This window comes from Sander vitreus, chromosome 8, assembly GCF_031162955.1.
Source record: "Sander vitreus isolate 19-12246 chromosome 8, sanVit1, whole genome shotgun sequence".
In the NCBI taxonomy this organism is placed as follows: domain Eukaryota; kingdom Metazoa; phylum Chordata; class Actinopteri; order Perciformes; family Percidae; genus Sander; species Sander vitreus.
Genome location: NC_135862.1, coordinates 31,752,110 through 31,776,204, shown reverse-complemented (window position 1 = coordinate 31,776,204; position 24,095 = coordinate 31,752,110). Strand labels below are relative to the sequence as shown.

General features: G+C 41.7%; 1 protein-coding gene across 2 annotated transcripts in view; it reads left to right on the top strand.

The window, feature by feature from the left end:
• Positions 1-23,999, top strand: part of il34 (interleukin 34) — a 48,592-nt gene extending 24,593 nt beyond the window's left edge. For both annotated transcript variants that reach the window (XM_078257838.1, XM_078257839.1), the window contains exons 3-8: positions 4,164-4,267; positions 5,331-5,408; positions 6,444-6,521; positions 9,899-10,006; positions 11,058-11,241; positions 20,736-23,999. In XM_078257838.1, the coding sequence (XP_078113964.1) occupies positions 4,164-4,267; positions 5,331-5,408; positions 6,444-6,521; positions 9,899-10,006; positions 11,058-11,241; positions 20,736-20,794 (611 nt within the window). In that variant the 3' untranslated portion in view covers positions 20,795-23,999. The remainder of the gene's footprint in view (positions 1-4,163; positions 4,268-5,330; positions 5,409-6,443; positions 6,522-9,898; positions 10,007-11,057; positions 11,242-20,735) is intronic.
• The last annotated feature ends 96 nt before the right edge of the window (positions 24,000-24,095 follow it).

Sequence of the window (24,095 nt, the reverse complement as noted above, 5' to 3'; positions counted from 1 at the left end):
TCTTTTTTTGTAGTTACATTAATTTCTGTCAGTTTACATTTTTACCAGTATGGTGTAAAGGAATAATAGAATGTCCTCACATGCCTTTATTTGTTAGAAAAATGCACTACAGTAATTGCTAAGGGGGGAATAGAAAGTATCTTTGGCGATCAGACCCTGGCGTCAGCTAGTAGAAATCCCTTTGAACCTATACAGGGATTCCCCTACCTCAAGTTTGATCCACACCTGAAGAGCTGGAGGCTGGATGGAGACCTGGTTTGGGTCTCTAAAGGCCCTAGACTGGACCTGGGCCTAGATTCAGATATATTCAGCCAGGGATGGAAATGTTGGTTGGTTGCTCCTCTACTTTGGTCCAGACTGAAATATCCTCAAGAGATATTAGATAGATTTGCACTGGTTGAGATTATACTAGTTGAGATTAGAAATGAATGTTTAAAAACAATTCTCAGTGCTCAGTGAACATGTTAAGGATGTGAATACATAAAACACATATTTGTACCTACAGTATTATTCTTCCATCCATCCATCCATCTTCATCCGCTTATCCGGGGTCGGGTCGCGGGGGTAGCAGCTCCAGCAGGGGACCCCCAAACTTCCCTTTCCCGGGCCACATTAACCAGCTCCGACTGGGGGATCCCGAGGCGTTCCCAGGCCAGGTTAGAGATATAATCCCTCCACCTAGTCCTGGGTCTCCCCGAGGCCTCCTCCCAGCTGGACGTGCCTGGAACACCTCCCTAGGGAGGCGCCCAGGGGGCATCCTTACCAGATGCCCGAACCACCTCAACTGGCTCCTTTCGACGCAAAGGAGCAGCGGCTCTACTCCGAGCTCCTCACGGATAACTGAGCTTCTCACCCTATTTCTAAGGGAGACGCCAGCTACCCTCCTGAGGAAACCCATTTCGGCCGCTTGTACCCTGGATCTTGTTCTTTCGGTCATGATCCAGCCTTCATGACCATAGGTGAGGGTAGGAACAAAAACTGACCGGTAGATTGAGAACTTTGCCTTCTGGCTCAGCTCTCTTTTGTCACAACGGTGCGATAAATTGAATGTAATACCGCACCTGCTGTGCCGATTCTCCGACCAATCTCCCGCTCCATTGTCCCCTCACTGCGAACAAGACCCCAAGGTACTTGAACTCCTTCACTTGGGGTAAGGACTCATTCCCTACCTGGAGAAGGCACTCCATCGGTTTCCTGCTGAGAACCATGGCCTCCGATTTAGAGGTGCTGATCCTCATCCCAGCCGCTTCACACTCGGGCTGCGAACCCGATCCAGTGAGTGCTGAAGGTCACAGGCCAATGATGCCATCAGGACCACATCATCTGCAAAAGCAGCGATGAGATCCCCAGCCCACCGAACTGCAACCCCTCTCCATCCCGACTACGCCTCGATATCCTGTCCATAAATACTACAAACAGGATTAGTGACAAAGCGCAGCCCTGGCGGAGGCCAACTCTCACCTGAAACGAGTCCGACTTACTGCCGAGAACCCGGACACAGCTCTCGCTTTGGTCGTACAGAGATTGGATGGCCCTGAGAAGGGACCCTCACCCCCGCACTCCCGCAGCACCTCCCACAGTATCTCCCGGGGCACCCGGTCATACGCCTTCTCCAGATCCACAAAACACATGTAGACTGGTTGGGCATACTCCCAGGCTCCCTCCAGGATCCTTGCGAGAGTAAAGATCTGGTCCGTTGTTCCACGACCAGGACGGAATCTGCATTGTTCCTCTTCAACCTGAGATTCGACTATCGACCGAACCCTCCTTTCCAGCACCTTCGAGTAGACTTTACCGGGAGGCTGAGAAGTGTGATACCCTGTAATTGGCACACACTCTCTGGTCCCCCCTTTTTAAAAAGGGGAACCACCACCACCCCGGTCTGCCACTCCTTAGGCACCGTCCCAGACTTCCACGCAATGTTGAAGAGGCGTGTCAACCAAGACAACCCCTCCACACCCAGAGCTTTAAGCATTTCTGGACGGATCTCATCAATTCCTGGGGCTTTGCCACTGTGGGAGTTGTTTAACTACCTCAGCAACCTCCACCAGGGAAATTGATGCCAATCCCCCCTCATCCTCCAGCTCTGCCTCTACCATAGAGGGCGATTAGTCGGATTTAGGAGTTCCTCAAAGTGCTCCTTCCACCGCCCTATTACCTCCTCAGTTGAGGTCAACAGCGTCCCCATCCTTACTGTACACAGCTTGGATGGTTCCCCGCTCCCCTCCTGAGGTGGCGAACGGTTTTCCAGAAGCACCTTGGTGCCGACCGAAAGTATTATTCTTGGGTTTTCAAAAAAAATGATTGGCCTGTCTTTGATTAATGTCTTAACTGTTTTTTTTTTTTTAATTATTATTTATGTATTCAAATGCCATCTGCTCCTGATGTTAGTATATTTTGCCAATTGAGTGTAAGTAAAATAAAGGCTCAACGAAAAAAAGAAATTGGTATAAATATTCTGACAAAGATCCATACTAATGACAGTTATCCAGGGCTCTAGAGTGCGACCAATTTGGTCGCATATGCGACATCGATAGTAGCATATCGATAGTTTAATGTTGCGTTACATGACCCATTCCTTCTGTAAAGCCTTGCCTGTGTTTGGATCTCTCCTCCGTGCAGCCACGCCCCCATTCACTCACGGCTCCACTGCAACATGAGAGACATAGCTAGCGCCGCGGGTCCAAACTGCTGTATATTGTTAAGTATGAGAGGGAAACCGTATTGGTACCAGTGTTTCCGCTGGTAACTCTCTGTTATTACGGCCGCCATGACGAAAAACACAGAAGAAGTTATTGAATGGAACTAACTTCAGTTCGTTGAGTAATCGCATGTGAGACGGAGCCTGCTGGACCTGGGTGAGAGATGTGACCCATGGCCAGAATATCATAGTTCATAAAAATGCAGCGCAGTGACGATACAGACATTTCATAGCCTACACAAGACGTGTGTAATAATAAAAGAGCTTGTGAAAAGTGGCTTTGACATAAAACATTTAGCCCACTTTGTAAAAAATATATATTAGAGATAGAGATATATATTGTGTATCGCCATTCAGCCGAAAAATACAGAGATATGATTTTTAGTCCTGGACTAGTGGAAGATCTGATAAGAATCAGTGTGGAGGGGCCCAGTTTGATGCTAGGGAGTGTGGCAAGCTGGTTTAGCCAAGGCCAAAGGGGAAGAAGGCCAAATTACAGGTGTTGGCCATCTGAGGGGCATTTGACAGCAAGGGGGGACCCGCTTTAAGACTTTGACTACAGTATAATTGTGCTTCAAATAAAAAAAAAAAAAGTACCAACTCCTTATTCTTGTTTAAAATAACAGTGACATATATATATATATATATATATAGATATATATATATATGAATGTATATGGAGCGTGATCAAAAGGTGACCCTGAAATTGTGGTGTTAATGGCGACGCGAGGAAAAATTTGGGTGCACCTAAACTTTGTGCTGGTGCGCCTAAATAAAAAAAGTTAGGTGCACCAGTGCGACCAAGGCAAAAAGTTAGTCTGGAGCCCTGCTATCTGATTGCCAGCATGCATGAATATGTGAAGTCCGTCAACTGTCGGTATGATTACTTGCTTGCTTGATTGGTGGTTGGTTGAGTGAGTGTAACCTGTGGTTATTGTGAATCTTTATGGGCACACAGCTGCTAAAATAATGACAAGGCTGATTAGAACAGATTAAAAGACAGAGAAAGAATGTTCCCCATTTCCACTATAAGACATGCAGTACCTTTTGTCTTTGTCCTGAAGAGTGGCCTGAAATCTGAAATGTTTCCTTATCCAAAGTAAAGGTCTAGGGATACTTCTGCCAGACTATTTCACACGTGTAAATGTGTTTCAACTGTACTTTGACTGTGTTCTTTATACACACTTGATTGGGACATCCCTGGTGGACAGTGTGAAAAGTAAAAATAAAATGGCAATGCAGGGGCGCCCTGACGCACTCACCTGGTTGAGCGTGCACCCCATGTACCAAGGATCAGTCCTTCCCGCAGCGGCCTGGTTTCAATTCCGACCCAAGGCCCTTTGCTAGATATCATCCCCTCTCTCTCCCACTTTCCTGTTTTAAGCTGTCCTATTCAATAAAGACAAAAAATAATCTTTAAAAATGGCAACGCAAATAATCTCATGCTTTGTGGTTTCTGTAGGCCTGTTTCTGCTATCACCTATTCGGGTGGCCCCGACACCAGCCAGCATGTGCACACCCTTGAAGACGCTCAACGACAGCCTCAGCCACAGGCGACGGTACATGGTGAGAGAATGATGGCATGTTTGCAAGCAGGTCTCAGTCAACGTGGAAGCAAGCAAGCAGATTTCCCCCTCAAATAAACACATTCGAAATATCATCACCCGTGTACGAAGTTCGGTGTGTTCTAGGGGTCATTTTTAGAAGCTTTGTCCACTTTTACTGAGTGACTTCCTGCTATTCCCAGAATGACTTTTGACCGGCCCCAGCCAACTAGACAATAATAGGAGACAGCAACAGTGATAACAGCAAGATATTTTTCACCAAAGGGTACAACATTTTAAAATAATGATTGCTGACATATCCTGACTTTTGGTTACTAATTTGGCACAGACTCCATAAACACTTGCTCCTACAATTCCCATAATGCAACTCAATATTGTCTTTCCCTCTCTGCCTGATAAACGTGCCTGAGGTCTTTAGAACTCTACGCCCTCATGTCTCTGTTAAAAATGTTTGTCCCCAAGCCCATGTTGAGATGACCCTAATGACATCACTATATCACTTTACAAAGCTCCACCAGAGCGGCAGAAGACATTATAGAACCGTTTCAACAGGCTGAGTAGTACTCCCAGTTAAAAAAAAAAACTGACCTTGTTGTGTAAAATTGGTGGAGTGACCCTTTACATTTTCTTTCTAAGTTGATAATTGTCCAAACAAACTGCACAAAATGGCTCATTATCCATCACGTACAACATCTTGGATGCTGAGAGAAGACAAACTTCTTTGTTTGTATTTAATGTTATGAATTCATGTTGAACTTGCATGTGCAGGACACAAATAAACAACAATTATCCAATTATCCAATTTTGACAGAACTCATGGAAATTATGTATCTCACTGTCTCAGTGATTGGCCCAGATGGGAAATTGAACATGACATATTTATGGGTTATTGCTGTGTTTGAACAGTTTGGATGTGTGTGATTTCACAATAAGTTATTTTGAATGTTCTAGTTTCGATGGTAAATGTCACAACCAATTTCTCAAAAACAAACTATTGTTCCTGCTCTCTGAGTTATGAATGCACATGCTGATTTTTTCTCTCTCTTTTTTTCTTTGCATTACAGAAGCACAACTTCCCCATCAACTACACCATCAGGGTTCATCGGAAGGAAGTCTTTAAACCGTCAAACATCAACTCAATGGTAAAAGTCACAATGCTGTTCTTGATTCAGTGACTGAGAGAAAATGGTGGAGGAGATGCCTTTGTGGATGCTTGCCATGTGCCTTAGCGTGCATTCACACTGACTGTGTTGGCCATCAGACAATCTGGCGAAAAGTTGAGACAGATTCGACGAAAAGCAACCCGATGTCCCCCTGTGGCGGCCAATCATGTAACCGGTGATCAGACTTGGCAGTCTGTTTTTTTTTTTTTTTAAGATTTTTTTGGGCTTTTCCGCCTTTAATTGACAGGACAGCTAGGTGAGAAAGGGGAGAGACATGCAGGAAATCGTCACAGGTCAGATTTGAACCCTGGACCTCTGTGTCGAGGCATAAACCTCCAAGTATATGTGCGCCTGCTCTACCCACTGAGCCAACCCAGCCACTTGGCAGTCTGTTTTGAGGCGGTGTGAGAGTCCCGTACAGTAAACAGGAAACATCCCTGCCTCTATCGCTGCCACAAGATAGTTTTAAAACACTATGAGGGTAGAAAACGGAGCACAAGCACTGAACTGCCCAGGAGTTTGTGTAACAGCTGACTGTTTCCTGTAACAACAAAGCAGAGTCCCGCCGTCTCTTTCCTTTTTCTCTTTCTTCGTGAAATAAAGCTGCCTTCAACTGCGGTCGGAAATGTCGAGATCTATAAAAGATCTGACTGTAAACAGTAATTGAGGAAATATAAAGTCTATTTGTGCTATGTTGGGGGGGTTAAAGAACACATCAGGACGTCACACAAATGGACCATTTCAGTTAAACTCCCACACTGCCACACAACCCTGCAGCTATGGAGACTAATGGAACTCCAACCACCACTGAACCTGCATAACCATTACCATAGTTTTCCCTTTCAGTATTGCCAATACACTGTTGCTGCACATGCTGATGTACTCTCGTGTGAACGCTGAAAAAATGTCAAAATAAATTTGTCAAACGTTCTTCAACGTTCTTCTGAATGTCGCAGATTCACATAATCTGGTGAGCCTATTAAATACATTTCTCTCCTCTTCTCGACCAATCAGAGGTTACAGGTGGAGGGGTTGGATGAGCTGGTTCTCCAGAGGTTGTGGTTCCAGGTCAACCAAGGCGTGTTAAAAAAGGTAGGAATATTGTCTGAGTAAAAATGCAATTTGTTAGATTGGTAACACTTTACACTCAAGCTATAGTGTGTAGTTTCTGTCTCCCCCATAAGGAATTCTTAGAAATGACAAACAACAATCTACATGACGCAAAGCCTTCGGTGATCGCGCACCCAACCATCCCCTCCCCCCCAGGGACCAGCTAATGATTAGTTAGGGCGTTTTCACACCATACCTTATTTGGTCTGGACTTTCGGGTTTTTTAGTTTGATCCGAACCAAACTTACAGGTGTGAAACCCCCGCCCGGACCACGGTCCGGATCAAAAGACCAAATTTTGGTCCGATAAAAAGAGGTGGTCTCGGTCCGGACCAAACTGAACCATGGTCCGGTTCTTTTATAGTGTGAAAGCATTTTTTGGGTGGTTCGAACTTTCGGACCAAATGCAAGGAGCTCTGGCAGGTTCTCCTTGTGTTACAAGACCGGGGAAGCTCCTTTAAGGAATAGCTTGGTGCTTAGTGTGTAGGCTACATGAGAGAGAGAGTGACGGTGAATGCGTTCAGAGCAGCTGTTGGCTATCAGAGCAGAGAATACATCAGCAGTTTATTTGTTAAGTGGTAGTAAATGTACAGTGTAGGTCTCCGTTTGTCTCTGAATAAATTCTCCAGAAAGAAAGTTCCCATGTCTTGCTTCTCAACAACACAACAAAACAAAAAGAGTCGCAGCGGTAGGGGAGAGCAGCAGTCAGCTGAAAAAACTCAGACACAGAGAGCGGATACGAGAGGATAGAAGCCCGTCTACAAACCAATCAATTCTAAGTATCTGGAGACGCAGCTCACGTATGTGATGACGGCAGGACGTAGTTTTGTCACGTATAGATCTTTAGTGCGCTTGCATAACTCCAGTGTGAAACCAAAACTTACCGGATCAAATGTATACAATGTAACAAAAATATGAACCTTGGTCCGGACCTTGGTTCGGACTTTCAGGTGTGAAAACGCCCTTAATGACTAGTTCATTGCGATACGAGTGAGGAACGAATCAGGAACGACTTGTAGGGCTTTATAGTAACTAGAGGACAGCACAAGGGACACAAAAAGGGCAAGTAATCATACGATTATGATGGAGTAATGAGGCACTACTTAATAACTATTCAGTTTATTATGTATCATATAAAGTTCTCCAAGAGGAAGTGAAAGAAAAGTACTTATTACCTACGTTTAATCAATTATCAAGCTGTTCCTGATTTAGTCCTCACCTGTTTCTCAGTTAACTATTAACTAATAACTTGAAATGTGTCCTTGTATTTTTTTCCACAGAGATATAATGCAGCTCTGTGGTGAAATCATAAGACTAAACCTCCGTCAGTCAGTCAATAAAGTTCAGAATTTTAAAATCACATGTTAGTCACTGACTGATTAAGGAAACAGGCACATACTGTATGCGAGGGGCTATTCAATTACAAGTTCAATTGGGCCAGATTTTAAAACCACAAAATGTATTTGGACCAGACATTTTCAGCAGCCTATGTAACTGATAAATATGTGAAACACAATCACAAACAAGCAGTGATCCAAAGCCATTTCTAATAATAATAATAATAATAATAATAATAATAATAATAATACTACTACTACTACTACTACTAATAATAATAATAATAATAATAATAATAATAATAATAATAATAATACATTTATTTTATATAGTGCTTTAAAAAGGTACTCAAAGGTACTACAAAGACTATGCGGCCGGGGAGCTCCGCATTCCAAAAACTAATTGTTTTCTAAAAAGAATGCACATCACATGTCAGTCTGACATTTATTTCATTTATAAAGTACATAAAGTACATAACATGGATTTTCTCCATTTTCTGCTTTTGGTCTGTTTTGTATTTTGCTGGAAACGGTAGTCACCATCGGTGGAAGTGTATAAACAGAAAATATTTAGGTGAATCATTTGTAAAAAAAAAAAAACATGACATATACGTGAATGGATTTTTTTCCCCACCCCTAGTTTATAGTAGATAGCTGAGTGTGTTGTTTGCTGTCTTTAAGTTTAAGAGCATCTTGTTGCCTTAAAGGAATACACCACTGTTGGTTGAAATAGGGTTATTCACCGTCTCCTCTATAGTTATGTAGGTGGGCAAACGCATTTTTGTCTCAGTGCATGCATTGTCTTAGTCTGGCAGAGCCGCCGCTAGCTTAGCTTAGCGTAGTGAATGGAATCCTTTGTTGCCGGTTAGCATGTCGTGAGTAAAAGTGAGCCAACAACAACAAAAAACAACCTAATTACTTCTTGTGGCCTGCGTATTCACAACGAGTACAAATAGCAATGCAGATTAAGACTAGACAATTTCCTAGGCAGATATAGAAGCACTGCTACTTGGGCGCAGCATGCAGCACCTGAAAACCCCCAACTTCCGTCAACATACCGGCGTGAATATTAGCTGGCTATTTTTCCTACAGTAGACAGTGAATGGCGATGAACATGGCGGATTTTGTGAGAGACGAAGAGGATGACTTCTCAGACAGTCAAGATCCAGAACCATACCTCTACGAACCAGAGTTTTCAGAACAGGAGCTGCGTGCTTTGGAAATAGAACGACAGGAGGAGGAGGAGGTTGCGATCGCTCAACGGCCTGAGGACGTGAGGATGAGCGGCGACACAAACTGGTGGTGTGAGTGTGGGGGAATATGCCAACCTATGCCGACTGAAATAGAGTGTCTGTGCTATGGCGAGTGGGACAAGGTACTGTCATCGATGACCTCAACGTGTCAGATCAAGATGAGCGTGCCTGCAGTTGTGTCACAGCTACTGATGATTTCTCGGCGTTGATCCATCCTGACCTCGACTTTTTTTCCGGTGCGATAAAGTCAACTGGGAAAAACGCCGAATGGACCCAATAAAAACAGCTGTCCACAGAGTAAGTGATTATTGTAAACATGACGCATGGTTATTTTACGGGATAGATTGACCCATATAAGACCTGTACTCACACAGAGTTGCTGCGCGATATCTCTGCGCCAAAGTAGCAGTGCTTCGGCTGTGCTTCCACCCAATATAGTCCCAAATCAATATCTGCCTAGGAAATCGTCTAGTCTTAAACTGCATTGCTATTTGTACTCGTTGTGAATACGCAGACCACAAGAAGTAATTAGGTTGTTTGTTTTTTTTTGTTGTTGGCTCACTTTTACTCACGACATGCTAACCGGCAACAAAGGATTCCATTCACTACGCTAAGCTAAGCTAGCGGCGGCGCTGCCCGACTAAGACAATGCATGCACTGAGACAAAAATGCGTTTGCCCACCTACATAACTATAGAGGAGACGGTGAATAACCCTATTTCAACAAACGGTGGCGCATTCCTTTAAACTAAAGACAAATTGAAATTTCAGATCATCCGGGTTATGCCAGAGAGACATCCTTCACGTCCATACACCACTGAGTTGGAAAGACGCTTCAGGGATGTGGAGGGCGTCTTTGTACAGTCACATCCCGCTGAGGTAAGCTAGAGTTCAGGTATCTGCACCACAGCTGTATTCAGTCCCTCTTCAAATGAAGCAATTCACTTAGTAAGTGAATTTCCCTCAGACTGTAGGGGTCAGAGGATATTTGACAGGAGGTGGATGTCACATTGATCCTATTTATCAATATTCGGAATGAATGCCCTTATCATTAGAACGTTGAATGCGGCTTCTGTTTATGATCCAACAAGAGTTAAGTGAAGGTGAATTTAGTACACTCATTGCTCATTCAGTGAGGTGCGTATGAGGGATATTTTTCAGGGGAATGAATACTTCTCTATTCTCAAATGGTGACTCGTCTGTGCTGGTATTTTATCATAAATGTCCTCTTAGACTTCCATCTTAAACCATGTTGCCCCAGCGGTAGCAGCGATGAAAAAAAAACACTTTCCAGGGGTAATGTCATCCCCCCTCTCTCTCCCTTGCATTCACTCTCTCTATCTCCAAGCTATCACTTTCTAATAAAGTATAAATCCCGAAAGAATATCTACTGTGTTGAAGTAGACAATGAGTCTAAAGTCAGCAGACAGTAAGTGTGGACTGATCACAGCCAGATCAGATGTCTTAATTGTGATCAGTTTATGATTGTGATCCATATTTGGTCTGTGTCTTTCTTGTGATTTGCAGTAAAGCGCATATCCTCTCTCATAATTTTTACTAAATCATTTGGTTAAATACACATGCTAAGTTGAGAAGTGAACCTCAGTGGGGTTTGCCACTTTTGTCGCCTGGCTTCTGCTGGTTACCCTCAGTTTTTACTGCCTCATCTGGCTTGCTGCAATGGACTCTGGAGTGGACTGGAGTATTTTATCTCATCACTATGAGTGATGACACTAATTTGCTGCTCAGGAAGTTCTGGTTCTTTTTCTGCTATCAGGCCAAGATGAACCGCCATTGTTATCACATTTTTTTAAATGCTCACGGCCAAAGCTCTTAACGTAATAGTGACATTTATAGATGGATCACGTCAAGCCTACCTGGCTGTCTCTCACTCAAGCGTCTGTTTCTGTGTGTGTTCTCGTGTGTCCAGCTGTTCCAGCAGGAGCTTCCAGAGACTATCCAGGAAACCTGGGATCATTTAACAGAAGAGTCTGACAGAGTACCAGAGTCCAGCTGGCGATTAGCTTCCCCGAAATCCCTCCTGGACAACTTCTGCCACACCATGCACTGCCTCTTCAGCGAGTGCTTTGCCAGCACAGAAGCCAAGCAGGACTGTGAGTATAACAGAGGAAACCCTCAAGTGACACTGCAGGCTGTAACTAAAAACACAAAAACAAAAAAAGGCTTTGTAATTAACCATTCAAAGCAAAGAAAAACCATTAGCTAGCTAAACTCCCTAGGCAGGGAATTCTAGTATGTTGGAGTCCTGATGTCAAAGGGTTCATCAACATTTGTTTTTCCATCTACATTTTTGGTCAGCCAGTGGCAAAAAACACTGAAACCATGATCTGCCTCATTTGGGGTTAAAAATTGTGTGAAGCAAATACAGTCAGGTCCATAAATATTGGGACATCGACACAATTCTAATCTTTTTGGCTCTATACACCACCACAATGGAGTTGAAATGAAACGAACAAGATGTGCTTTAACTGCAGACTTTCAGCTTTAATTTGAGGGTATTTACATCCAAATCAGGTGAACGGTGTAGGAATTACAACAGTTTGTATATGTGCCTCCCACTTTTTAAGGGACCAAAAGTAATGGGACAATTGGCTGCTCAGCTGTTCCATGGCCAGGTGTGTGTTATTCCCTCATTATCCCATTTACAAGGAGCAGATAAAAGGTCCAGAGTTCATTTCAAGTGTGCTATTTGCATTTGGAATCTGTTGCTGTCAACTCTCAATATGAGATCCAAAGAGCTGTCACTATCAGTGAAGCAAGCCATCATTAGGCTGAAAAATCTAAACAAACCCATCAGAGAGATAGCAAAAACATTAGGTGTGGCCAAATCAACTGTTTGGAACATTCTTAAAAAAGAAAGAACGCACCGGTGAGCTCAGCAACACCAAAAGACCCGGAAGACCACGGAAAACAACTGTGGTGGATGACCGAAGAATACTTTCCTGGTGAAGAAAACACCCTTCACAACAGTTGGCCAGATCAAGAACACTCTCCAGGAGGTAGGTGTATGTGTGTCAAAGTCAACAATCAAGAGAAGACTTCACCAGAGTGAATACAGAGGGTTCACTACAAGATGTAAACCATTGGTGAGCCTCAAAAACAGGAAGGCCAGATTAGAGTTTGCCAAACAACATCTAAAAAAGCCTTCACATTTCTGGAACAACATCCTATGGACAGATGAGACAAAGATCAACTTGTACCAGAGTGATGGGAAGAGAAGAGTATGGAGAAGGAAAGGAACTGCTCATGATCCAAAGCATACCACCTCATCAGTGAAGTATGGTGGTGGTAGTGTCATGGCGTGGGCATGTATGGCTGCCAATGGAACTGGTTCTCTTGTATTTATTGATGATGTGACTGCTGACAAAAGCAGCAGGATGAATTCTGAAGTGTTTCGGGCAATATTATCTGCTCATATTCAGCCAAATGCTTCAGAACTCATTGGACGGCGCTCACAGTGCAGATGGACAATGACCAAGCATACTGCGAAAGCAACCAAAGAGTTTTTTAAGGGAAAGAAGTGGAATGTTATGCAATGGCCAAGTCAATCACCTGACCTGAACTGATTGAGCATGCATTTCACTTGCTGAAGACAAAACTGAAGGGAAAATGCCCCAAGAACAAGCAGGAACTGAAGACAGTTGCAGTAGAGGCCTGGCAGAGCATCACCAGGGATGAAACCCAGCGTCTGGTGATGTCTATGCGTTCCAGACTTCAGGCTGTAATTGATTGCAAAGGATTTGCAACCAAGTATTAAAAAGTGAAAGTTTGATTTATGATTGTTAATCTGTCCCATTACTTTTGGTCCCTTAAAAAGTGGGAGGCACATATACAAACTGTTGTAATTCCTACACCGTTAACCTGATTTGGATGTAAATACCCTCAAATTAAAGCTGAAAGTCTGCAGTTAAAGCACATCTTGTTCGTTTCATTTCAACTCCATTGTGGTGGTGTATAGAGCCAAAAAGATTAGAATTGTGTCGATGTCCCAATATTTATGGACCTGACTGTATGTTGTAGTGGATGTGCATTTTTTCATGTCGCATGCAATCAGGAACCAACTCAAGGGTCAGATTAGACACAAGTTGTTATTTGACATAAACATCATTTAGTTGACATTACAGTACATACCCATGATTTTTTTGTGGCTCTGTCTTGTTATGGAGGATGTTGTGTAAGTGTCCTCTTCTGCTCTCAGTCAAAGCATTGCCGAGCCTTTGATGCTCCGGGTCGAAGTTTTGCCATGTGGACAAATCTTTGTGGCTCCAGATATTGTTTGACACACAGAACGCTTGACACTAACATTCCTGCTTGTCAAAAACATTGCCCACACACACACACACACACACACACACACACACACACACACACACACACACACACACACACACATTTTGTTTCACTATCTTTGTGGGGACCCGTCATTGACATAATGCATTCCCTAGCCCCTTACCCTAACCTTAACCATCACAACTAAATGCCTAACCTTAACCCTTACCCTCACCCTAACCATAACCTAATTCTAACCCTAATCCTAAAACCAAGTCTTAATCCTCAAACAGCCCTTTAACCTTGTGGGGTCCAGCATTTTGGGCCCCACAAGGCTGTGCAGACCCCACAAGTATACTGTATTCCCCGGTTTTTGGACCCCACCAATATAGTAAAACAAGCGCGCGCACACACACACACACACACACACACACACACACACATATATTTGTTTGTTCATAAAAGAGCAATGGAAAATACCAAAATGGCATGGGCCTCATTCACCAATATCTTCCTACGTTTTTTCTTAAATTTGTTCTTAAGAAAGTTCCTAAGAAAAGTCTACGTCTGATTCATGGCTTGTTCTTAAACAACAGGTGTGTTCTTAGGATTGATGAATCCCACGTCTTCGTAATCGAAAGCGCGTGCCAGTTGTTCCTAATTAGCATAAGAAGACGCCCCACAAATTCCCATATAAGGACATGACACTTCCTGTGCACCTCCTGGGAAGCGGGGAGACCGCGTTCAAGAGATGGTTGTCGGAGTTGCAGATGACTTGTACATTGCAGTGGTAGAGGAAGTACTGAATCTCAGTACTTAAGTAAAAGTACAAATAACCAGAGACATATTTACTTTAGTAAAAGTAGAAGCACCACAATGACAACCCTACTTAAGTAAAAGTTAAAAGTACCTGATTTTAAATGTACTTTAAGTAGTAAAAGTACTTGCATAACGATTTATTCTCAATCTTATTTGCATATTACCATTTTAAATAATAATATGTCCACTACCACAAACAAGGCCTGGCTTTTAAAAACAAGTTCCTGTCCTAACCAGCATAAAATATAATAAATAAATAGATGGCAACTATGATTTAAAACGGGAATAATAAAAAAAAAAACATTTTCATTTTCACTTTTAACGGAGGCTGTATTACCGAGGGACAGCGGCGCTGCGCCCAGGCTCTGGAGCACTGGAGCCGGCTTGGAAGCCAATGAAGGACCGGCGGTGCTCTATATATATCTATGGCAACCAAACTTCACTGGTGAGACACACGTGTGACTGTCAGGAAGATGTTTTGGCAGGGGGGAAAAACTGATGAGAAAATGTAACGGAACGTTGTAGAAATGTAGTGGTGTAGAAAGTATAGATAATTGCTGCAAAATGTAACGAAGTAAAAGTCAAAAGTATGCACCTTTTGATTCTACTTAAGGAAAGTACAGATACGTGAAAAATGTACTTAAGTACGGTAACGAAGTATTTGTACTTGGTTACATTCCACCACTGCATTTTGGCCCTAAAAAATAGCGCAATCAATCACCAAATAACGCAGGATTTAATCAGTTTAATTGCTGATGTAAATTGCAGTGTTAGTGTTTCCTTTCATACTATGATTTGTTTTTCCAACAAATGATCAGAAATACATTACAGTACAATACTATCATTGTAAGCGCCTGTAGAATTAGATAAAATGCAGTAACCAATTATTTGGAGCAAACTGTCATCACTCAAATGTGCGTAAGAGTGCTCTTGAGTGTGCGTAGATTTTGTTCTTAGCCAAGAACAAATCCAAGATAAGAAAACATTAGTGAATATCAGTCTTCGTAAAAAGTGCGTAAGTGGGGTTTAAGAACACATTTCTTCGTAAGAACGGTGGATTGATTGGTGAATGAGGCCCATTGTTCTTACTAGTTCCACGCACGCACCTTAAAACCAATCAATAGATCATAAAGTCATACGAATGGGGCAAATCATACAATGGCAAAAATGCCGTTAACAAAATGAAACAAAAACAAAATATGGATTCAATTTTGTAAACATTTTGGCCAACATGGTTCTTCTACACTAGCTCCGTTTCACAACAATCATCTATTCGAGCCATCTCGCCTTGACCCCACATTTCACATTTGGTTTGATAGTGGTGTTACCTGTGTTAGTGATCTTTACAACAATAGGGGTTTCTTGTCCTTTGCTGAACTACAGTATCACTGAAATTTGGCCTGCCTAAAAGCCACCTTTTTCGTTTTTTCAGATGAGGCATTTTTTGCAAAAGCGATTTCCTCATCTCCCCAGTCACCCTCCTGACAATAAATTAACAACCTTTTGAATCTTGATCTCGGTCAAAGTGATCTCATCTTAGTTATTCATAAGTTAATATACTCTTGTTATCCTGATGTCTTTGTGAATCTTAAAAGAACATAAGAGGATGACTTGGGAACAGGAATGTCTGATGATAAATGAAAACACATTTTCATTCAACAAGTTCATTCCTCTGTTATGCGTGCAAGGCACGGCGTTCTTCAGCACACGATCCTTCACATAGCTCATTATACAAATGCTAGGTTGGCCAAGATATTTCCAAACCTAGCCTGCCAATATCATTCATCTCTACACACATATGAAGATAATTACCTCTTTTGAAGAGTCCATCATGATTTTTTTAATCCTCCGTGTCGTCTTTGGCTGCTAGCAACTGCGTGGAGGAGGGGTGGGGGCGCGTGCCCGTTCACGGAAGGCTGTATCATGTGGACGCGCCAACAGTGTTGATGTCATTACTTAGAATTCATCATAGGGGTGACAGAAACTACGCACTATAGCTTTAACTGACTATTGGACAAAAATATTCTAAACTTATTAAAATGTATTTCATATTTCCGTAGATCCCAACCTATTTACAGCGATATATGGAAGACAAGTTTCCCATAGGCATGCAGAGGGTAATTGCCTTCACTACACTGTTAGCCAGATGCCTTATTTTCTTCAAATGGAAACACATACTAGATGGATGTGGAGGCCTGCATAGCATCACACTTGAGAAAATTAGATTCTCTGGTGAGACCTGGGGACCCTTTTTAGATTATATAGACACACTGTTCAGCCTGACGACTTTGTAAGCAATAGTTGTTTTTCACTGTAAGAGCCCAGGCCTCCATTCTGGGAGAATGCATAGTGTTATGTGTCTCACCCCTGCAAGAAGGATTTAATAAGGCAGTCAACATTTACATTAGAGATGCACCGATTACAACTTTCTAGGCCGATTCTGATTTTCTTTGAGTTAGGCCAGCCGATACCGATTTTAGCCGATTGCGATTTAATTTTTTTCTAACCACTTTACAGCACACACAAATATTTATTTTCTATCTTTTCTTTAATAGAACATTTTGCACAGAACATAGAACATTTTTTGAACAGATAATGGATCACTATAAAATAGAACTATATAAATTACTCCTGGTGTGGGAAATTCACACACATCTAAAGTGCAATGTTAGAACCATTTCCTTCTTTTCACATCCAATATCCAACAAAAAAAAATGTGATTTTGGTTTTTGGTGTCGTCCCTCCACGCCCTACTTTTTCCTTGCAGGTGTTGCATATTGCAAACTTGTTACGTCTCTGCACACACGCTGAAGAATTTCCAAACAGCTGACATGTTGCAGGTTAATTCACGAGGTTCCCTACATGTGCGAGAATAGCGCCGACACGCGCTTCACACCGCGAGCCAGTACGCGTGACACACGGCGGAAAAGTTGAGAGATAGGAAAAAGAGACGGTGCTGTCACGTCCGGGTGTGCGTAAGCGCCCTGAGAACTGTAACTCGTATAACTTATGTTGTCCGTTAATTGTAGCGTTGACCGGCATGAAATTGGCATATGTCAGACTGACCTGCCGGTCGCCGGTCATGGCCGAGCACGTGAAAACCGCCAATTCCGGGTCACCAGCCGGTCTATCAGTGCATCTCTAATTTACATACACATTTTGAATCTGTTTCATGGTTCATCACCAAATATCAAATGGCAGTGTGCATCACAATCGCAGCATGTTGCAATAGCACAAATATCACTACAGCAGCCAACACGACGCATTTCAGCAGCAGATGACAAAGTGATTAACAGCAACACATCACTGTCCTTCTTCTCAGCTGAGGGAGCAGTCAGTAGCCGATGAGTTATTTGTTGCTTGGATGGATTGATCTACGCGTGGCCCTACACTTGACACACCGCAATGTAAACCTGTTGCTTCTCCAGTATTAACCCAGTAAAAATGTACACTTTTTCTCAGCAGTTGTGTCGTAAGATTTGTGCCGTAATGTTGCAATTTCTTTTTTTTTTTTAATAAAATTGGTATCTAAAAAACTATCGTTTAGGAAACGGTATCGAAGTCACGGTATTGGTATCGGTACCGAATATTGAATATCGAATATTTTTGATTGATACCCAGCCCTAGTAGTAATATCCTACATATTGGTGAATTTTTTATGGAAGAGTTTTATGGAACTAAAAATAAAGTTATTGTATAGGGGTGCAACAGATCACAAAACTCACGGTTCGGATCGGATCACGGTTTTGAGTCACATATCGGATACATTTTCGGATCAGCACAAAAAGGGGGGAATTTAAATGATTTAGTTAAAAATGAAATAACTTTTAACAATAACTTCTTACACCTGTAAATTGCTGTTAACAGATGCGAAAAGGGTATTTTACAATAACTTTGAATGCACCATGAGATTGACCAGTTTTAAGTAAACGCAACCTTTAGTCACTCCTGTGTTGTTTTTCCGACAATAGCAGCGACTAGGGCTGCATCTCATAACCCTTAGCTAGACGAGATAGCTCCTCGACTCCTCGGTCATCGGCTGAACCGGAAGTTGTTCTGTCCCTCCTCTGTGAAGGCCGCCTCAAAGCTCTTATTTCTGCCCCGAGGAGCGAGCATCGAGGAGGGATCACCGAGGAGCTATAGGCAAGGATACACGAGAGCAGCCTTCCTGGAAGCTGTGCAGCTGAAGGAGTTGCTAACTCCGCCCAAACAGCTGACAAATTCATGTGGCGCTTCAGAGGAAAGGACGTCTCATCCCCCTAAAACACATTTGCTCATTGCGTCTCTCCTCCCAATATTTCCTTGCATCTCTCCTTTGCCTCCTCGGTTGGAGGGACTAAGACGCGAGGAAGGGAGGCAAGCGGCGGACTCTAGGAGGCAATTTAAGGGCTATGAGATGCAACCCAAGTGCTAGTTTGTGTCTTTTAGCTCATAGCTTTAACTGCAGCCTGTTATACGACCTGGTGTTGGAATCCTCTACAGTGAAATACAGTCACACTTCTACACCTCTACTCTTTTTAATGAAATGAAGTTGCTTCCGTCCGGCCGTAGATACCGTCTGCCTATTTGCAGGACCAATTCATTTATTATTTATTCAAATTAATTTGAGATTTATGTTATGCTCCATTTGTTGTTTTTACTGTCTCGCTGTGATTGTGTGATTTTTACATTGCTTGTCTTGTGTGGTACTGCAGGCTGTAAATCAAATTGCCCCTCGGGGATAATAAAGTTTCTTTGAACCTTGACAACACAGACACATTACTGACAGTATGTTAATAACATCCAAAACACACAATTCATTCTCAGTGGTTTATGTGACATGAGAAATACTTGAATACTTGAATGAGTACGTAGTCCCGCTCACAGTTGAGTAGGCGTTCTTTAATGTGGTCCAGGACCCATCCCCGACCTCACTGCTATAAGAATGTGGACAAATGTGGCTCAGACCACCTCTGAATGTGGTTTTAATGATCGGATCTCAATGCGTCCTGAGAGTATTTTCACCCGTTTCACTCAGATCGGATTTTAATACCAGGTGGAAACAGGGTCTAACACTCTACATTAGCTGTTAAACAACTCAGACTGAAATATGTTTTGTAAAAACAAGCCAGGCTAGCTGTTTCTCCCCGTTTCCAGTCTTTAGGCTTAGCTAAGCTAACCGGCTGCAGGCGGTAGCACCATATTCAGCATAGACATGGGAGTGGTATCAATCTTCTCATCTAACTCTTGGCAAGGAAGCAAACTTGTGTATTTCCCAAAATGTCAAACCATTATACTACTATTCATTTAAAGATGCAGTAGGTAAGACTTATAAAACTAACTTTCTGTCATATTTGCTGAAACTGACCCTATGTTCCAGTAGAACTATATGAAGCTGGCACCACCTACAGCCTGTAGTGTGATTTGCAAAAATCCACCGCTCCCTGTTCAGATGCACCAATCAGGGCCAGGGGGGGTGTCTAACTGCATGTCAATCACTGCTCATGCACACGCATTCATTCTCCCTTGTGGGGGGAGGGGCTTAGGAGACCGTTTGGGCTTTAGCAGAAAGGGGGGGAGGGACTGAGAAGATGTTCAAATTCTTGGCTAAGTCCTGGATCTTCACAATCCTACCTACAGCACCTTTAAGCACTTTGCTGCATCATTCAGAAAAATATATATATCTCATGTATACAAGTGTCAAAATAACCTTTATTAGACTTCAGCCTGCATGTATTGATGAATTTGGAGTGGCCAGAAATAAACTTTGCTGGCAGATAAAACATTGTTTATGTGTTAAAATTGATACCTCATTGTTTAAGGAAGCCTATGTAGGCTATGGTATGTAAATTAACCAGATACTATTAGTTTAACATAATGCTACAGTGATCCAAGTCTCTGTGGTTTAGTCATACTGTAAATAGTGAGATTTTCATGTCTTTTTTATTATAAAGCAGGCCGAGGTGTTATATAAATACTGTGAAAGTATCAAAACGCTCAAGCCACAGAGAAATGCAACCAGCCCATATTCAGAAACAGTGCCTTCAAACGAGCCACCGGGACTTCTGCACGGTTGTGATGTCACAACTATACCGTGTATGGGTAGAAAGTGCACATACAGGTATATTTCAGACAGACAGAAAATATTAAAGCGTATAAACACAGTCTAGTAGAAACCCAAGAATGAACCTGAGAATTAGCATTTAATGGGAACTTTAACAAGTACACCTGTTTGTACGTGACTCCTCAAAAAGGTGAAGCCTGAGAGTTATTTACCTATCCCCTAACCCTGTTTTCAAGTACCCCTTTTTGAATGATTTATTTTTCCATGAGTTATTATTCCATAAGTTGAGCAGCTCTGAGTTGTCCCAAGGCTCATACTGTAAATCGATATGGAGAGAGCTAGAGAAGTGGTGCACTTCAGATTCATAGCGTGCCGGTAAAACATGTAGCGAGATACACGGAATAATATTTATTTTAGGAGTTCATCAAGTTTCTCTTCTCGTCTTTTTTTTCCCAGACTGTGCTGTTTCCAGTTGGAGGAAAGGCAGGAAAAAAGATTCCCATCCCGAAAGCTGAGAAGAGGACTGCAGGGTGTAGTTTCCCTCTTGATACTGATAAGGGATTGGTGTCATTATCTCCCTTGAGCGAGAGGGATGAAAGAACAATCCACACGGTAACAAGAAAGTTCAGTCCTGTATGTGAACATCAACAAGTCTTTCCCAAATCTACCAAACAGACCTAAGATTGTCTTGATGATATGATGAAGACACAAACAATGGCTCCATCAGCCAAAGCAGACTGATATTGTAGATACAGCAGCAGTGTGCGTGGCGATTTCACGAGCGTATGGACTTTCTGCTAAGATGATATACGATATATGAATAAAGCTCATTTGAGATACAAGCTCCAACTCAGATTTTTCCAATTCTCTGTCACTCAGGAAGCCTAAAGTATTTGTCCTTTGATGGCAGGTCAGATTGATACTTTGGTACTTGGGTTTCAAGTTTTTGGAAGAGATATGTTCATTTTCACATATACGGACTAAATTGATCATCAAATCGATGTCGCTGTGGCTTTGCCAAATCTGTTTCCCAAAAAGCCTGTGATGTGCTCCAGTGGACCTGCATGGTTCACCTCAGAGACCAAAAAGCAGCAGTAGGAGAGACTACACATTGGATTACTATATTGAGAAACTTCAAATGACTTTGTACCATAGCAAAACTTCTCTTCTATGAGCGCCTCTTTCAAACATCAATGAGCTACAATCTACATGAGCTGAACCTCAAACATACAGGTAAACTCATAACTTCTGTTTACTCTTCCCTCTTCAGTTGTTGACTATGCATTTCTCACCTTATTTTTAAGATATGTGCTATATAGGCCCATATTGCCTATTCAAAATCTGTCAAAACAAGTTGATTCATTTTTGCCCCATTTGTATATATGTATATGTATTTTTCATGTACAAAGAGTGAGAGTTGAACCCGGACAAACGACGACATACAATCATCTCTCTCTGTCCAAGTCAAGTATTTTTATACTTACTGTAGTTATGGAGTTGTTGTTTCCCCCCTCGGGTAACTATTGAATATTTTGATGACACAGTTAACATTTGTTTATACTTTATAATCAGGCCCCAAATTGACAGATTTAACTAGAATGTAATAAATTAGATAAATCTTAAAATAATTACATGGAAAACTATTTTCTGAAAATTTGCAGTTTGATAGGTTACATTTCGTCATAGCAGAAAAACATTGGCATCCCAGGCTGGTTTGGGGTGTTTTTAGTTGCTCCGTTCAGAATTTCAGCTCTGAACATGTAACCTGAAGCTCAACTCCATACCATTCCATACTACACTATAATAGACTGGAATAGGTATGCTTAACATTTTTAATCTTTTACACTTACAAGTTTTAGTTATACGACAACAAATTCTGACTAAGGTTTCACTTCAAACAAATCACTATCTCCTGTCATTGTTTTCTGTCGGAGATTGCCTCTCAGGTTGTGTCAGCCTCGTGCAATTGAACTCAAGGCTATATTGTTGCTGTTCTGTTTTGAATAATTAAGACATACAATATATCCGTACAGTATATATCATAGAAATCATACTGTAGTTTAATAGTCGCTATGGTTATGAAGCGCACATATAAAGGATGATGCAAATCTGTGATTTTTTTTTTTTTTTAAATGAAGACATGAATAATGCTTTGGGCATATAAAGGACACTGTCGGCCTTCTGGGAGTCTTTTAAACGACTGAGGCGTAAATTGTTGTTTCATCTAAGCAGTTGGGAGTACTCATTATTTTTTACTTTATATTTTAATTAAAGTGTAACTCTCGCCAAAATGCAACCTAGGGTCTTTTTGTGAATGTACCCGAGTCAAACTTTGGTTTAAAAGCATATTTAGGACGGGAGCGCCACTTTTAAGATTTACCGTATTTTCGTTTTTTGGTCAAATGGCCTTTTGAATGGGAGAGCTAGGGGCACTTTTATGCTAGCCTCAAAATAGCTATTTTTAAAACACTAAGAAGGCTCGACAGAACATGAGACTTTGCTCGAAGTATGACCAGGGACTCTACACCTTAACGAAAGCATTGACAACATTGTTTGTATTCACAGAGTTTACTAAAAAAGAAAGGTTTTGAGCAACTCACTGTAGCCGTTGTTCTTCCGGTCGCCGTCTATCGAGCCAGTCAAAAATAGTCGAGGGAGGAGTAAATATGGAAAGCTCCTAAAGCTTAGTTCCATATAAATGCACGGGTAATTCGTTATTTGTCGTTAGTGAAACACAATATTGACCTTGTAGTTGAAAAAGGAGCCTCATATAGGAATGACATTTCCTCCTATGGAGTCCGTTCATTCGCATTCAGAGATCGCCTATTTTTGACTGGGAAAATGGCGGATAGCGTAAACAACAACTGCTGATGTGAGTTGCTCAAAGTTTTTTAGTAAACTCTGGGTCCACAAACAATGTTGTCAATGCTTTCGTTAAGGTGTAGAGCCCCTGGCGATACTTCAAGCAAAGTCTCATGTTGTGTCGAGCCTTCTTAGTGTTTTAAAAAAAGCTATTTTGAGGCTAGCTTTTTTAAAAAGCAAACAAAGAAAACATACAAAGTAACTAGAAATGTAATTTGCATTACAAGAATGGCACTTACACTACACAATTTGAATAAGAAATGTGGTGTTTCACTTATAAACTTCAGGTATTTGTCCCAAAGACAGTTTAGTTACTCCCAGGACTGCCCAAAGTATCGGTTTGTAAAAGCTTACCAAGTTTTAGTTCATGTGTTCACTCCTTACGTCACACAATCCACAAAAGCGTTGGAAGCCTATGTGCGTCACTCGTCAGGGGCATAATGATGATGTTTAATGATGATGTTGTTGAGCCTGAGTCTGAAAGAACTTTAATTAGCACAGCTTTAATGATGTATAATGATAATTATTGGTGTATTGATCTAAATGCAGCAAGCATATTTTTTGTTATACTTAATCATATATAACTTTGTGGTTGTCTTTTTGTAACCATTAGAACATTTTAAGGTGTATTCCATGATCCCTAATTGTGAACATAAAGTGATATTTCCCAAAGCTGACTGGCAACAACAGAGAAACGATTACTGCAAACACATGGATGGTTGTTGTCTGTGGTCTTTAGAAACAGATTTTTTTTATACACAAGATATTGAATTTATTTATTTTTTTGAAATGTATAATGCTATGTGACAGTACGTTCATGAAATAAATAAAAATCAAATAGCTATTTTTATCAACTAACCCTGTGTCTAGTGTCCAGTCATTGTTAAAGTCAGTCTTTAAATATGCTGTCAGTATTATGCCATTATGGCCAATTGTTTTGCATGATAAACTGCA